Below are 15,491 nucleotides of genomic sequence, written 5' to 3' on the forward strand. Positions count from 1 at the left end.
GACCACATTAGACTTGAATTCTCACCGTCTAGCGTTTGCCCGGCCACGGCCCCTCCTCCGCACCAAGCATTAATGCCAACAGTGTGCTTTTAACACGATCGCCTCCCGGCAGTAAATCAAGAAACTAGTTTTTGCATGAGCCTCTGGAAACAGACTTCAAGTCTCTGGAACGGTTTTCAAAGTAAGCTTTTGCTAAGCAATTATTGGGATGACTTTAGTTACTGTGAAAAAAGTTAACTCTTGTAAACAACAACATCCTTCCCTCCACACGGGTGCATGCGGGGCTTCCTATTTTTAAAGACATCCACTCTTTGGAAAACTGTTTACAACCTTATGAAGAAAATCACACAAAAAAATTAATGTAATTTTCAAGCATGAAAGAGATTCATTTCTGCCATTTAATTACAGTGTCGCTCACTTTATTTGTGTTTAATTATACCTAATCAAGCCCAGTGGTGTTTGGCAGATATTAACAAGCTCTAGCTTGTAATTTTTTCGTTAGAAAACTCAACTGTGGGTTTTCACAAACCAGAAGTTGGGGGGATATGTCTTTGGTGTTGTTTTCTTAAAGGAAATTAAAAAGCTGATTGCTGCACACCAGTGACACCTGAATCTAATTTGTCATTTCCATTTGTGTGCCCTAGATTTTCTTTGTAAATAACTTCTTCTCCATCCAATTTGAGCTTTCAAAGTTCAAAGAACCCAAGTTAATACTTATTGGCTGTACAAATAAATAGTGCTTTTGACCGGAGGCCCCTGGTTGTGTTTCCCGGATAATTCATGGTCTGTGAGGATCTCCCCTGTCGGGGGGGCGGGCCTGCTCCCCCGGCGTGTAGGTGGGATCCACTGGTGCTTTTTGTTCAGTTCTGGATTTGCAGAGGGAGAGAAGAGAGAAGGGGATATGAGCACTGTTTACTTGGAGTCATTTTGCCACTGGAAAGCCACCAAATGTGGCTTAAAAATATTGGGCAGAGTGACAGAGCCACGGCTGCCCCCAGCTTGGGTGGAAGAAGCCCAGCTGGGTCCAACCCTCTCTTGCTTTGGAACCAAGATAAGGAAACTGCTCACATCTCCACCCGCCCAGGGGGAAGACTTGGCCTTACCAGCTAGGAGATATTGCTGTGGCCCTTACGGGCTTTTGCTCCCTGGGATAAAATAATAGTAGTAGTACTAATACTAATACTACTACTAATAATAAACTTTAGCAAATACTGCTTCACACAATATTTGTTCATCCGTCTGTTTACCCAGCAAGCAGCTCTTTATTACGCACTGGCTTAACTACGGTGAAAGAGAACATATTCAGTGGCACTTGCTGAAGTTGGCAGGGCAGGCATCGTTCAGAACCTTTGCAGTAGGCATGGGGATTTTACAGGGGGGAGGGAAGGGGCTGATCTCCGAATACAGCCTGGATGAGTGGGAATTCATAGCCGAGGAGCAGGGGTCGAGTCAGTGATGGGAATTACTACCAGGGGACATGAGAGGAAGAGTTTCTGACCAAAGCCGACCCGACAGGATTCTTGCTGAACACAGGGTGGGACGGTCGGATGTCACCTGGGGGGTGGGAGGCTGAGGACCCTGAGGGTGGGGTCCTGGTTAAGCCGACCCCGCAGGGTTCTTGCTAGAACTACATTTCACGAGGACATGCGCAGATGGGCTGGGAGGAGGTCCAGGATCCCGACTCGAGCGTGCTCACGCAGAGAACCTTTGACAGCTCCAGGGACGTGGGCTTTGGGGAAGCGGGGTAGGGGGCGATGTCAGATGCCAAGGGTTAGTCACTTCTTTTATGATTTGGGGAAGTAAGTAGGAACCCTATGGCAATGCTTTTTTTTTTTTTAATTGCATTCTTTTTTATCCATGTGTATATTTTCCCACCTCAAAGTTTATTAATAAAAAGGTCTCCTCGGCGATTCAGGGAAGTCCTAGCTATCTCCTTTAAGCTTTAAGGTACCAGGTCATAATTTCAAAAATAAAGGACTGCCGTATTGTTTTAAAGCCTCAGTGCATTTCTAGCGTTGATATTAATGGCAGACCGTCCTCCATAAAAATAAAACATGTAACTAATTCTGGAGCCCAGGCCAGTGACTGACTCACTCTTCCCTCCCCCTTCTCCTCCCTCTCCCTTAGCCTCCCACACCAAACACACACACACACACACACACACACACACACACACAGTCCTTCTAATAACTGGTGAGAGGGAGAACTCAGTACAACCTGGAAAGTGTCAAAGAAAACCAGAACAGGACAGAGGTTAAAGCAGTAAACACAAATTCTATTCAGGAGCTTTTGCAACAGGAGAAGAGAGACCTCGCTCTAGAGCTGCATTCAGCTCCAAATCCAACGTGGACACATGGGGGGTTATAGCCCAGGAGCAGAGCGGGCGTCAGGGTGGGCAATCACCAAGAGGAAACAGCGGAGGAAGGGGGATCCTGGCTAAATAGACACCAGGATTCCTGCTGCAGGCAGACAGGGGACCAGGCATCACCTGGGGCAGGGGGTAGGGTGGGTGGCTTGGGAGGTCAGGTATGGAGAATAAGCAGGTACCGAGGATGGGGGATTCTGGCTAAACCAACCGGGCAGGATCCTTGGACAACCGGGTTCTTCAAGACCAGACCTAAGAACGGGGTGCAGTTGAAAAAGTGGCTCAAAGACGCCTGCAGACTTTGGTCAAGCAGAGAGTCTGTCAAAGGAAAGACTAAGCAGAGCCAGCGTGGGCAGCCTGCCCCTTCCTCCTGTCACCATGGACCTGTCCACACCTCTGCTTCTGTCCCCAAAGGAAGTACTGTGCCTGGGAGCTCGCCCCCTTGTACCCCAAGGTAACGCGGGAAAAACCAAAAGATCTGATACTGTTGATATTTTCATGAGATGCCCAATTAGATCACGTGATCCTTGCCAGCTCAGCTGGCAGCGCTCGAAGGGTGCCCTCTGTGCCGCAGCACCTGGCATGCAGTGATGAGTAAGAGCAGCTCCCGTGGGGTAACAACCTGCATCCCTGTGGAGGAACCCGCGCTCAGGGGCTGATGCCGGCGCTCCCCACAATGCGCTGAGCGGGGTGAACAAAAAGGAGACGCAGAACGGTTGTCCACACACGAGGAGGGTGTGTCTGGGAGGTTTCCCCAGACCTGGCATAGTGGGGGAGTAGGAAGTTAGGGACGAAGGATGGAAAGATGGGTTACCATGGGACAGGGGCTGGTGACCCCCCCGCCTCGGTCTCTCTGTCTCTCTGTCTCTGTCACTCTCTCTGTCTTTGTCTCTCTCTCTCCGTTGTTTCGCCTCCTTCTGTTTCTCTTGGTAGTTGTTTACTGAACTTAATATGGAAGATTTCAAGGCATTTTTAACTACCTCGTTTTACTGAATGAAATAAAAACATCAAGGTAGACATTTATATGGGGGGTAATTTAATATTTATATGCTTTTTATAGCCTGGATTTCAAATAATTATGGCGTCTCTACATTTATGGTGCTTTAGAAATATGACAAATCAGCTGTAAATGTGGTCGCTGCCATGGACGCTATACAGTAATTCTTTGGAAATAATTGCTCTGAATTTCTAGTTAATTCAAGATGTCTAGTTAATTTAACATGTGGAATGATCTCTTCATACACTTCTTAGACTCTCATGAACTGAAAGCAATGATATTATTCGTAAAAGTTTAAAAATAATATTAGGCTGTGTTTCTAATAATCTTTTTTTAAATGGCAAATACTTTAGAGAAAGTATATATTTTAAACATTTTATTGAAGTGTAGTTGATTTACAACGTTGTGTTAATTTCTGCTGTACAGCAAAGTGACTCAGCTATACATACGTACGTTCTTTTTCATCTTCTTTTCCACATGGTTTATCATAAGATATTGAACGTAGTTCCCTCTACAGTAGGACCTTGTTGTTTATCCATCCTACACATACTAGTTTGCATCTGCTAATCCCGAACTCCCACTCCATCCCTCCCTCCCCCACCTACCCCCTTCCCCTTGGCAACCACATGTCTGTTCTCTGTGTCTGTGAGTCTGTTTCTGAGAGAAAATATATTTTGAATAAAATTCCCCCAAATAATCAATCTCTGTTCAAGTATGGCTCATGGTACCTGCTCTGTACATTTTGGTACTCTTTTGTGATAGTGATGATACAAAGCCTTATCTCAACCCCTCACCTAAATCTGCCCCAAAGAAAATGGCTACAGCTGCCACCAGAGCATATAAACTGCAGGCAGAAATAGTAAGCCAATATCCAGTTAATAAAGGCAAGCTATGATGCATTTGGAGCCTGGCTTTGTTTTCTTTCTATACATGGTTTGGTCCAGTGTAGAATGAACCAAAAAAAAAAAAAAGTTTCATGAAATCCTCATTCTATAAAATCTAATGACATGTAAATCACACACAATGATACATGGCAAAAGCTCATCGGTCAAAGCGGTCCTTATGTACAATATAAACTCTAGACACGGCCAGGAATCAAAAAAGAAGCACAAAGATTTCCCAACACTAAAGTATATGTTCTTTCTCAAAAGAGATGAAACTGTCAACACACCTGTGTATATTCTTTCAAGTTCATTTCTAGTCAGATCATTTCTCTAGTTTCTCAGGACTGGAGAGAGGAAGTGAGTGGCTGTAGACAGCAACGCTCAGCAGGAGGAAGGGAGGCCAGCTGACCACCTGGCAGAGGCGTTAGAACAGCAGACCCAGGACTGCCTAGTTCTTTGTATGACGGCACAACGCAGTAGTGGATTCAACCAGGAAAGGTTAAATTCTATCTTATGTACCCGTTTTCAAAAGGAGGTACTTGGGATTCGTTTTAGAAAAATTTTTATTCAATAAAAATGTTTTAGATGGAAAGTGATGTTTGAAGTAGCCTAGAAAAAACTGTGGTCTGAAGATCCCTTTGTTCCCCAGTGAAGCTTTATTATACCGGAATCAAGAAAATCGGTCTGTTGGGCTGTAGAGAATCCAAAATAGTAATGGCCATCGGTATCATTTATTTACGGACGCCTGTGCTTGATTTAGAGTTTAGAGGCTTTATATGTTTTCCCTTTTATTCCTCAGAATAACCCTGTAGGGCCTGGATTGTTATCCAGTCTCACAGAGGAAGAGTCTGAGGGTCAGAGAGTTCCCAAAATAACTTAGCTGGCAAGTGGCCGATGTGTCTTTGGCTCCAATGCAGGAAAATATACACTTTCCCCCTGTATCAGCCTGGCTTGAAAAGCAACATTTCTGATGTTTGCTACCAGTTCATAGATGCCTACCCCTTTCCCTTTGTTTTCCTATCTTCCTCTCCCTCCCTTTTTCTTTCCTTCTCTGTTTTGTGTTAACCTGTATATGAGACCCTTACAGTCCCAGCTGCCTGGATCAAAGCGTGATGTTGAAATCGCTGCCGCAGGAACTTTGAGGGATGTGCCCAGCCTGTGAGTGAGGAGGTCCCGCCCCGGATGTCATGTGCACACGCTTTGATCCTGGGACTCGGGGTGGGGGGCTCCCTTCTGTGCCTAAAGAAAGCCTTTGGATGCCTGGGGCTCTCTCAGCAGCTAACACTGTCCTGGTGCAGATCCCGCTTGCCGTGCACAACCCCCCAGAATAGCAGTGGCCTCCCTCCCGCCAAGAGCAAGTACACATCCCAAGAGATTCTTTCTCAGTGTGTGTCTGTATTGTTTTCCTGATTACTAGAGATGCCTTGTGCAAGAAAATCAAATTCTAAAGAAATTCTAATTTGTGAATTAGTATTTAAAATTGTTCCCCCCTGCTCCTGTCTGCGCCTTTGGTTCAGAACGTTGTCTAGCTGGAGCCCTCAGGGTTAGGAAGGTGCTGACCTTCTGCTTTGTTTTTCTCCCCTGCTCTTTGCTGTGCTTGTTCAAGACACACATTGAAAGACGGGCAGAGGAATTGAAGGAAAGGAAGGGATAGTCCTTCCCAGATGTGAGTGAGTTCATTAGTGAGGTCTGGATTGAAGTATCATTGCTAATATCCTTTACTGAGTGGCTTATTGAGTACAGGGAATACTATTCTTTGTGTTGGTTTTTGTTTTTTAATTGAAGTATAGTTGATTTACAATGTCGTGTTAGTTTCAGGTGTACAGCAAAGTGATTCAGTTATACATATATACATACATATATATATATGTATGTATACATATACTCTTTCAGATTCTTTTCCCTTACAGGTATTATAAGATATCGACTAGAGTTCCCTGTGCTATACAGTAGGTCTTTATTGATTATCTATTTTATATATAGTAGTGTGTATATGTTAACCCTAACCTCCTAATTTATCCCCACCTCCACCCACCCTTCCCCTTTGGTAACCATACATTTGTTTTCTATGTCTGTGAGTCTATTTCTGTTTTGTAAATAAGTTCATTTGTATCTTTGTGTGTGTGTGTGTTTGTGTGTTGGTTTTGATTTAATTTTCAGCCAATAAGTACTGCTTAGTTGACTTTGTATAAAAATATGGATGAAGAAGTTAAATATATAAATTTTATGGAGAAACGAGAATTCTGACCTCGCTGGATCTGTGTTCTGGCTTCCGTGGTTCCCAGTGAGGAAGCTGAGGCTGTGAGTGGGAGCGCTGCCCGCCCCCCGCCCCCTGCCGCCCATCTGTCTGTGTGTGGGCTCCCAGCATGCCCTCCACGTGGGGCTCTGTTCGCAGCTTGAGAGCTGCTGTCTGATTTTTTTTTTAATGGCCAGCGTTCTATAGAAATCATCACATAGTGCAGATAACCATGCTAACATTTGATATGTAATCTTTCAGACATCTTCCTGTGTATATGTCACATAAAGTGCCTGAAAGTCCCAGAGTGTAGTGGTATGAAGTCTGGCTCTGGAATTAAACCACGTAGGTTCGTACCATATGACTCGGCAATTCCGCTCCTAGGCATACATCTGAAAAAAACAAAAGCACTGATTTGAAAAGATACGTGCACCTCAGTGTTCACAGCAGCACTATTTACAATAGCCAAGGTATGGAAGCAACCTAAGTGCCCATCCACAGATGGATGGGTAAAGAAGATGTGGTACGTATATGCAATGGAATATTACTCAGCCATAAACAAGAAAGAAATTTTGCCATTTGTGGCAACACGGAAGGACTTGGAGGGCACTGTGCTAAGCGAAGTAAGTCAGACAGAGAAAGACAAATACTGTGTGAATTCACTTATATGTGGAGTCTAGAAAGTACAACAAACTAGTGAGTAAAACAAAAAAGAAACAGACTCACAGATAAAAGAGAATAAACTAGTGGTTACCAGTGGGGAAAGGGAGGGAGAGGGGCAATATAGGGATAGAGGATTTTTTAAAAAGGATTATTATGGGATTGTATGAAATCACGTGTGTGAAACTTTTGAAAATTGTAAAGCACTATAGAATAAATAAATAAATAAATAAATAAATTTAAAAAACATGTAGGTTCAAATCCTGGTTCTGACATTAGCAATGTCTCTTTGGTTAAGGTGCATGCCTTCTGGGAAACCCCATACTCCCATCCGGGAAATAAGAGCATGGGAAGCGCTTCCCTCATTGGGGGGGAGGATGAATTAATGAGATCCTGGCATAGAGGAAGCCCCTGATAAATGTTAGTACTTACTATTAATGTTTTTGTAAGAAATGGGATCATATTTCTCATTCTGTTTTATAACTTATTTTTTAAACTATCATGAACACTTGTCTATAGCATTCTTTCTGTGATTGCATTATAACGACATCATATGACATGCTGTGATTGATTTAGTGCTTGAACTTGTGGAAATGATTGTATGCAGGTCAAAGAGCCATCTGTGAAGCCCATCCTTGGAAAGCAGTTCTGGGTTCTGATGGCCAAATCTAGAGATGCTTGAGACCTTTAGTATCACAGGGTTTGATCCAAACAAGGATTTAGTGTTCTTATAAGCGTTGTGTAAGCATCTTCCCTCTCTCAGACAGTAATAAACAGCTAACCATTCCAAGTTTCTCTACGGATATTGTAAGCTTCTGACATTTCGTATGCAGCTGTCCTCGTGTTCTATTACTTATCATCAAAGCACTTATTTTCTGCCTTGATAAGTGAGTAGGTGTCTACATATTTCCCCGACTCTAGCTTCTGAGCACTCAGATGACCAGCTGAGTTGGAGAAGAAAGTGCTGTAATTCTGCCCTAAGCTGGCGATAATGCCGCAGCAGCGGGGGTGGGGTGGGGTGGGGTGGGGGGGAGAGGCGGGGGGGGGGGAGGCGGGGGGAGGAAGGCGGGGGGAGGGGGAGAGCCTTTCTTATTCAAATGCTCGTGCTCCTGGAATAAATGGATGACTAAGTATACTTAGGTCGTAAGAGAGATTATTAGCAGGGGGAGACACAGTGGAACTCGCTGAGAGAGCGGCCTCTGTGCCCCGAGAGGCGGGCGCTGGGCAGATCACCAGCCCAGTTCTCCGCGGTATCTCCTCGTCCTCCTTTTTCACGCTCGCGGGGGCTGAATAGCTGTCTCTTGCCTGTTCCTACCCGCAGGAATGTGGCTTTGGCTACGGGGAGGATGCCCAGTGCGCGAGGTGCCGGCCGCACAGGTTCAAGGAGGACTGGGGCTTTCAGAAGTGCAAGCCGTGCCTCGACTGCGCCCTGCTGAGCCGCTTCCAGAAGGCTAACTGCTCTGCCACCCGCGACGCCACCTGTGGGGACTGCCTGCCCGGGTACGTGGCCGGTCCTTCCCGCGTAGTCAGGCAGTTAGTCCGAACAGGCTTTTCTCTGGTTCCCTGCCAAGTGCAGATGCCCGCTGACGTTAACCCGAACACACTTGCTGGGGTTCGTGGCTCTTCTGTTCTCTGGGCCTCCTGTGTGCCGTGCACGGCGACAGGCGTGGTTAGGATGAAATGGATAAGCGTGGTGACCGGGGCTCAGTGTCCCGAAAATCCTCAGAGTTCCTGCAGATCGATAGGAAAGAAAACATGGACAAAGGGACGAAAGAAAAAACATTCAGTTCACAGAAGAGGAAGCGTGTGTGGCCTGTGACCATACAAAGCTGTCCATCCTCAATATGATTGGAGAAATGCAAATACCGCCATCCAGTCATTTCTGCGGTATTTTGTAAGGCATCACTTTGGGGGAGGGAGACAGAGATCCCCACCCACAGGCAGCTTACATCCTAATAAGATTTGACAAATACCTACACAGTAAATGATACGGTATGCAAAAAGGTGGAAGATATGATTGCTATGGAAAAAAATTCTCAAGCAGCTCAGGACGTTGGGCGTGCCCCCTGGGGGATGCAGGCGATGCAGGTTGCAGGATCAAAGTGGGTCATCAGGATGGGCGATGCTGAAAAGGTGAGCTCCCTCTGGACACAGACCCTGAGGTGGACATGGCCTGGTGTATTTCAGAAACTGCCAAGGGGCCAAGGCGGCTACAGGAGAAGGGAGAGCGGAGAGGAGGGAGACGCAGTGAGAGCAGCAGGGGGTGGGCAGGTGTACCGGTGGAGACCTTAAATGGGCACATTGAAGAGGAACCCAGGCCGTGGACAGAAAGGGGACCACACCTGGGCCAGGTGGGGAGACAGAGCCCAGGAGGAGGAACTTTAACATTTTAAGCGCTTCTAGGTAACGGTTGGCCGGACATGCCAGGTAAAACAGGCAGTTGGAAGCCAGAGTCCTGATGAAGCCGGGGACTCAGTGGGCCGGTGTGGTGGTCTGTTAGGGGCGAGGCATTGCTGCAGGAAGCAAGGAGGGGAGGGGACAAAGTGAGCATCAGGAGAACCTGATTAGTATCTAGTAGAGCCAGAGGAGAGACCAGGATTCCTGGAGCTTTCCTGGAACCCAGGCATGACAGGAGCAGCAAACTGTATTATGTAGTGGCTAAGCAGTTTACATGAATTATTGTCTGTGATGTTCAAAGTGTTTTAAAAACAAAGAAAGTGAGCCTTATCATTAAGGTTATTCAGGCGAGACGGCACAGGCAGCGCTCAGTGTAGCTTGGACTCTGCCACCAGAAGCCACGCTCCAAGTCAGTGCAGACAGAGGACCCTGACTGCACTCCGCCGGCTCGTGCCCACAGGAGCAGGGATTTGACAAGTGCTGGGTGCCAGCTCTGGGGCTTTTAATGAAGCCAGAGGGCAGACAGAGCTCTGGGCCTGAAGGGCAGAAACAGGGCAGGAAATAGCCTCACGGGTCAAGCAAGTCCTTATGCGAAGACCCAGAACCCAAACAGATGCAAAAAGTAGTGGTCTTATATCAGCAGCACAAGTGACCAAGGAAAAAATAGCTATATTGGACTTTGTCAAAATTAAAGCCTTTTGTGCTTCACAGGATACCATCAAGAAATTGAAACAACAACCCCCAGAATTAAAGGAACTATTCGTAAATCATATATGTGATAAGGGACTATCTTATCTAGCATATATAAAGAACTCTTACAATTCAATAACAAAAAGACAAATAACCCAATTAAAATATGGGCAAAGGATTTGAATAGACATTTCTCCAAAGAAGAGACACAAATGACCAGTGAGCTCATGAAAAGATATACGTCAATTAGTCATCAGCAAACGCAAAAAAAAGAAAAAAGAAAAAAACCCCACATACTTCACACCCACCAGGGTGGTTATAACCAAAAGACAGGCAATAACAGGTGTTGGTGAGGATGTGGAGAAACTGGGAATGTAAAATTGTGCAGCCACTTCGGAAAACAGTACGGCGTTTCCTCAGAAAGTTACACATAGAGTTACCATGCGACCCAGCACTTCTACTCTTGAGCATGTAACCCAGGGAACTGAAAACATGTCCACACAAAAACCTGTACACAGATGTCCATAGCAGCCTTATACATGAGAGTCAAAAAGTAGAAATGACCCAAATGTTCATCAGCTGATGAATGGATAAACAAAATGGAGTGTATTTAGCAATGGAATATTATTCAGCAGTAAAAAGGAATGAATTACTGATACATATGACAACGTGGAGAAACCTAGAAAACATGCTAAGTGAAAGAGGCCAATCACAAAAGAACACATATTGTAGGATTCCATTGGCGTGAAACGTCCGGAATGGGCAGATCTAAAGAACAGAAAGTAAATTAGTGGTTGTCTAGGGCTGGTGGTTGGGAAGGGTTGAGAAGAAGGGGGAGTGATTGCCAAAGGGTACAGAGTTTCTTTTCTTGCCTGATGAAAATGTTCTAAAATTGACTGTGCTGATGTTTACACTGCTCCGTGAATATACTAAAGACCATTTACTTGAATACTTTATTTTTTATTTATTTATTTATTTTAATGATATTCTTGTCTGCTTACATTCTTTTTATGTATGTATGTATGTATGTATGTATGTATGTATGTATGGCTGTGTTGGGTCTTCGTTTCTATGCGAGGGCTTTCTCCAGTTGTGGCAAGCGGGGGCCACTCCTCATCGCGGTGCGGGGGCCTCTCACTATCGCAGCCTCTCGTTGCCGAGCACAGGCTCCAGACGCGCAGGCTCAGTAATTGTGGCTCACGGGCCTAGTTGCTCCGCGGCATGTGGGATCTTCCCAGACCAGGGCTCGAACCCGTGTCCCCTGCATTGGCAGGCAGATTCTCAACCACTGCGCCACCAGGGAGGGAAGCCCTACTTGAATACTTTAAAGGGGTAGATTGCGTGGTATGTGAAGTATATCTCAGTAATCTGTTATTTTTTTAAAAAGTAACGGCCTGTAATCTCAGAAGACGCTGATAGCTGTGAATATTATTACCCAGAGTCTTGAGCTCGTGCAAAGCTGATGGAAGGGCAGAAACGGGGCACCTGATACCTCTCTGCTCCTGTTCTGATGAAACCGTGTCTTTGCTCCTCTGCCCTCTTCACCGGGGAAGAGGATGGGGGTCAGGGAGAGGAGGAGTCCACGGGAGATGCCAGGCTGAGCTGGGCAGTGTCCAGAGACCCAGGACTCGGTTTTTACAAGGGGGAACCCAGGCGTGGGCTGCTGGAGCGTGAGACGGAGCCCCCGCCAAACATGCTTCCTTCATGCTTCACCAAATTTGTTGTCACCTGAGCCCACTGCTTTAGTGTCACAGTGTTTGCTCATTCTGTAAATAGATGCTTAGATGTGGGAAAGTTAGAAATGAGTAGACATTTGAATGGTGTTTTGTAGTTTATTTATGTGATTAGTTTAAAATTACATCCTTTCTAAGCAAGCATGAAGGTATGAGGCAGGCAACAATTACAGAGTGACTTCTACTCTTCCAGGTGTTCCAGGGTGTTTTCAAAGTGTTCACCCAGCTTGACTGTATTTTTGTGAAAGAGGAAAATAGTTGACACCCGTTTGACAGACAGGAAAATTGAGGCAGAAAGAAAATAATCAAATTGTGTATTGCCTCCAGAAAAATGCCAAGGTCAGGCATAAGGTGGGCAAGTTTATTCCTGGTGTGACGCCTGCCCTCTGCGGCCGCGGCCTCACTCAGATCAGGATCTTCTGCTGCCCAAAGGCCCAGCCCCCCACCGGACACCAGTGTGGAAAGTCTGTCCTCTGTGCTACAATTTGACCAGTTAGGGAAATTCAGTGCCCTCGTTCCCAAATATGGTCAACAGCTTTCGGCCAGTTACTTAATTTCTCTGACATTGATTCTTCTCACCTATAAAAATATCATCTAATAATAATAGCAGCCTACAGAATTGTCAGAAGGATTAAGAACATAGCTCATGTAGAGCGCCTAGCAGAGCACCTAGTACACAGTAAGCACTAGATAAATCATTGACATTGTTGCCAATTAATGTTATTGGGGGCCAGTGAAAGCTTTGCAGAAAGTGGCCAAAGGGCCTCCAGCCCCTGCTCTGGGCCACGCCCCCTTCCCTTCTCTGCCGAGGGGACCTGGGGCCCTGCCCTGGAAGAGTAACCCAGCCCCTGCCAATTCTTTGCTGCTTTTAGTAACTGGGATGGTTAACACTAGGGATTAACATCACCCCCTCCTTACAAAGGAGGAAGTCCATCCTTGGAGCGGATAAATGACTTGCTCGAGTCCTGTTTCGCTGCCCCTGAGGGTGGCCTCTGCCGGTTCTGTACCCACTCCCCCCCCCACCCCCCCGTCAGCCCTGCTCCCCAGCCGCCTGGTCCGTCCTCCGTCCTTCTCACAGTGGCACTTGGCAACCCTTGCCCATCCCGAGCGCCCCAGTCAACACCAGGCTCTTCCCCTGGCGGTCATCTTTTCAGTAGCATCTTCTCAGTGTCACTGGGGCCATCGCTTTGGCTGCCGAGAACTGTGAATAGGGGGCTGACCCTCCAGCACAAACAGGGAGCCCACGGGTGTGTAGGAGAGGGCAGAATTGTCACCTGCCCCCGATGGACGCGCTGCAGGAAATGGGACCTGATGTCACACACAGGACGTGGCAGCGGCATTCAAACCTGTATTAAGGGAGATCGTTCTGAAACCAGGGCTGGACTGGGGTCTGTCATCCCCCTGCAGAAATGCGTTCATTGGTGGAAGAGTTAGTGTCTACAACCAGGCTTTCTTAGAATAGCAGTTATCAAGCTGGTGTTCATTAGACTAAGTAGTGTTATTTGGGTTCAGCTCAATTAAAAACGCCTCTTCACATTCAGTGTTGGGGAATATTTTGGGTGGACAGATGTATTTATATGGTGCATCTCATCAGACAGTAAATTAGATAAAATTCAATGTGGTTTCCTTTTGTCTCTTTGCATTAGCTGAAAGCATGGAGTAAAATTTAAAGTTCAACGATAAAAACCACTTTAACCAGACACCGTGTCTATGTCTCTGTTCTCTTTTGTCTTATTTAATTTTTAAAAATTTGTGTCCTGTCTCATTTGGTCAGGAGCAGAGTGGCAAATATATCTATGTCCCCCAAACCTTGGCAATCTAAACAAAATAGAGAGTAGAATAATTTTTAAAGATTTATAGATTTCTTTACCCACTTAATCTTTTGTCACATCTTAAAACTCTAATTTCTGTATCTTCATCTTCAAATTGAATGATAATTTTAAGGAGACTTTTTAAAAATAAAAAAACAGTGTCTTTGATCGTTAATACATAATTGGTGATTCACTAATTATTCTGTGCTTTAGGATTCAGACCTTAATCTCATTTTGTACTAAGTGGAAAAAGTGAGAGTCGGTTGATGGCTTTGAAAATTTCGTAGCAGTTAAAAAAATCTTACATTCTGCCGTCCAGCCATTGTAATCAAGAAGCTGGCAGAGCAGGTTCTGAATGCTTTTAGATGATCTCTATACCACTGCTGATAGCTGCTATGAGCATCATGCCCAAGTATCACCTCTCCTGTGAGCAGTGGCAACAAGGCAGGCCCATCCAACCTCCTATCTAGTTAGGGTTTCTAGTTAAGACTTAATGGTCTTTGAAAACATGGTATTTTCTCACCTGCTAGCCTCATTTGTGTTACAGCCCTCAAACTCATCATATATTTTAATAATTATATTTTTGGCAAATATAGTTTGTTCAATTTCAGGGAGAGCTCAGACCTCCAAACTGTTTTGTCACAAGTAGAATTCGTTATTTTAAAAATGTTCAATAATGTCCACATTTGATTCCCAGCACTTGTTTAGCTTATTTACATAGAAAGAGTTTTTCTGTTTAAAAACTATATTAGACTATCTTAATATTTAATTTAATCAACTTATAATTTGGCATGTTTTCTGTCTGAGATAAAGAGAATTAGTCCGCATATATTACAATGTTTAGCAAGAAGTACATCTAAGGAAGCTCCCTTATATTGTCCTATGGTTTTTACCTATTTTTAGATTTTTAAATGCATTTTTTAGTTGTGGTAAAAAAATGTAACATAAAATTTACCATCTTAACCATTTTTTAAGTGTACAGTTCAGTAGTGTTAAGTATATTCACATTGTTGTCATTATACGCAGATGACATGACTCTCTATATAGAAAACCCTAAAGACTCCACACAACACTATTAGAACTGATAAACAAATTCCACAAGGTAGCAGGATATGAGATTAACATACAGAAATCTGTTGCATTTCTTTAGACTAACAATGAAATATCAGAAAGATAAAGTTTAAAAATATTCCTTTTAAAATTGTGTACGAAAAAAAACAAAACCTAGGAATAAACCTGACCAAGGAGGTGAAAGACTTATACACTGAGAACTAGAAAACATTGATAAAGGAAATTGAAGATTATTTAAAGAAATGGAAAGATATCCCATGCTCTTAGATTGGAAGAATTAATTTTGTTAAAATGGCCATACTACTCAAAGCAATCTACAGATTTATTGTGATCCCTATCAAATTACCCATGACATTTTTCACAAGACTAGAACAAAAAATCCTAAAATTTATATGGAGCCACAAAAGACCCAGAATTGCCAAAGCAATCCTGAGGAAAAAGAACAAAGCAGGAGACATAACCCTCCCAGACTTCAGACTATACTACAAAGCTGCAGTAATCAAAACAGCATGGTATTGGCACAAAAACAGACATATGGATCAATGGAACAGAACAGAGAGCCCAGAAATAAACCTGTGCACCTATGGTCAATTAGTCTATGACAAAGGAGGCAAGAATGTACAATGGAGGAAAGACAGTCTCTTCAG

General features: G+C 44.6%; 1 protein-coding gene across 4 annotated transcripts in view; it reads left to right on the forward strand.

The window, feature by feature from the left end:
* TNFRSF19 (TNF receptor superfamily member 19) overlaps positions 1–15,491 on the forward strand; it is a 91,140-nt gene that overhangs the window by 25,205 nt on the left and 50,444 nt on the right. For all 4 annotated transcript variants that reach the window (XM_059902622.1, XM_059902625.1, XM_059902624.1 and 1 more), the window contains exon 4: positions 8,464–8,642. In XM_059902622.1, coding sequence (XP_059758605.1) covers positions 8,464–8,642 — 179 coding nt within the window. The remainder of the gene's footprint in view (positions 1–8,463; positions 8,643–15,491) is intronic.

Source organism: Balaenoptera ricei, chromosome 18, assembly GCF_028023285.1.
Source record: "Balaenoptera ricei isolate mBalRic1 chromosome 18, mBalRic1.hap2, whole genome shotgun sequence".
NCBI lineage: Eukaryota > Metazoa > Chordata > Mammalia > Artiodactyla > Balaenopteridae > Balaenoptera > Balaenoptera ricei.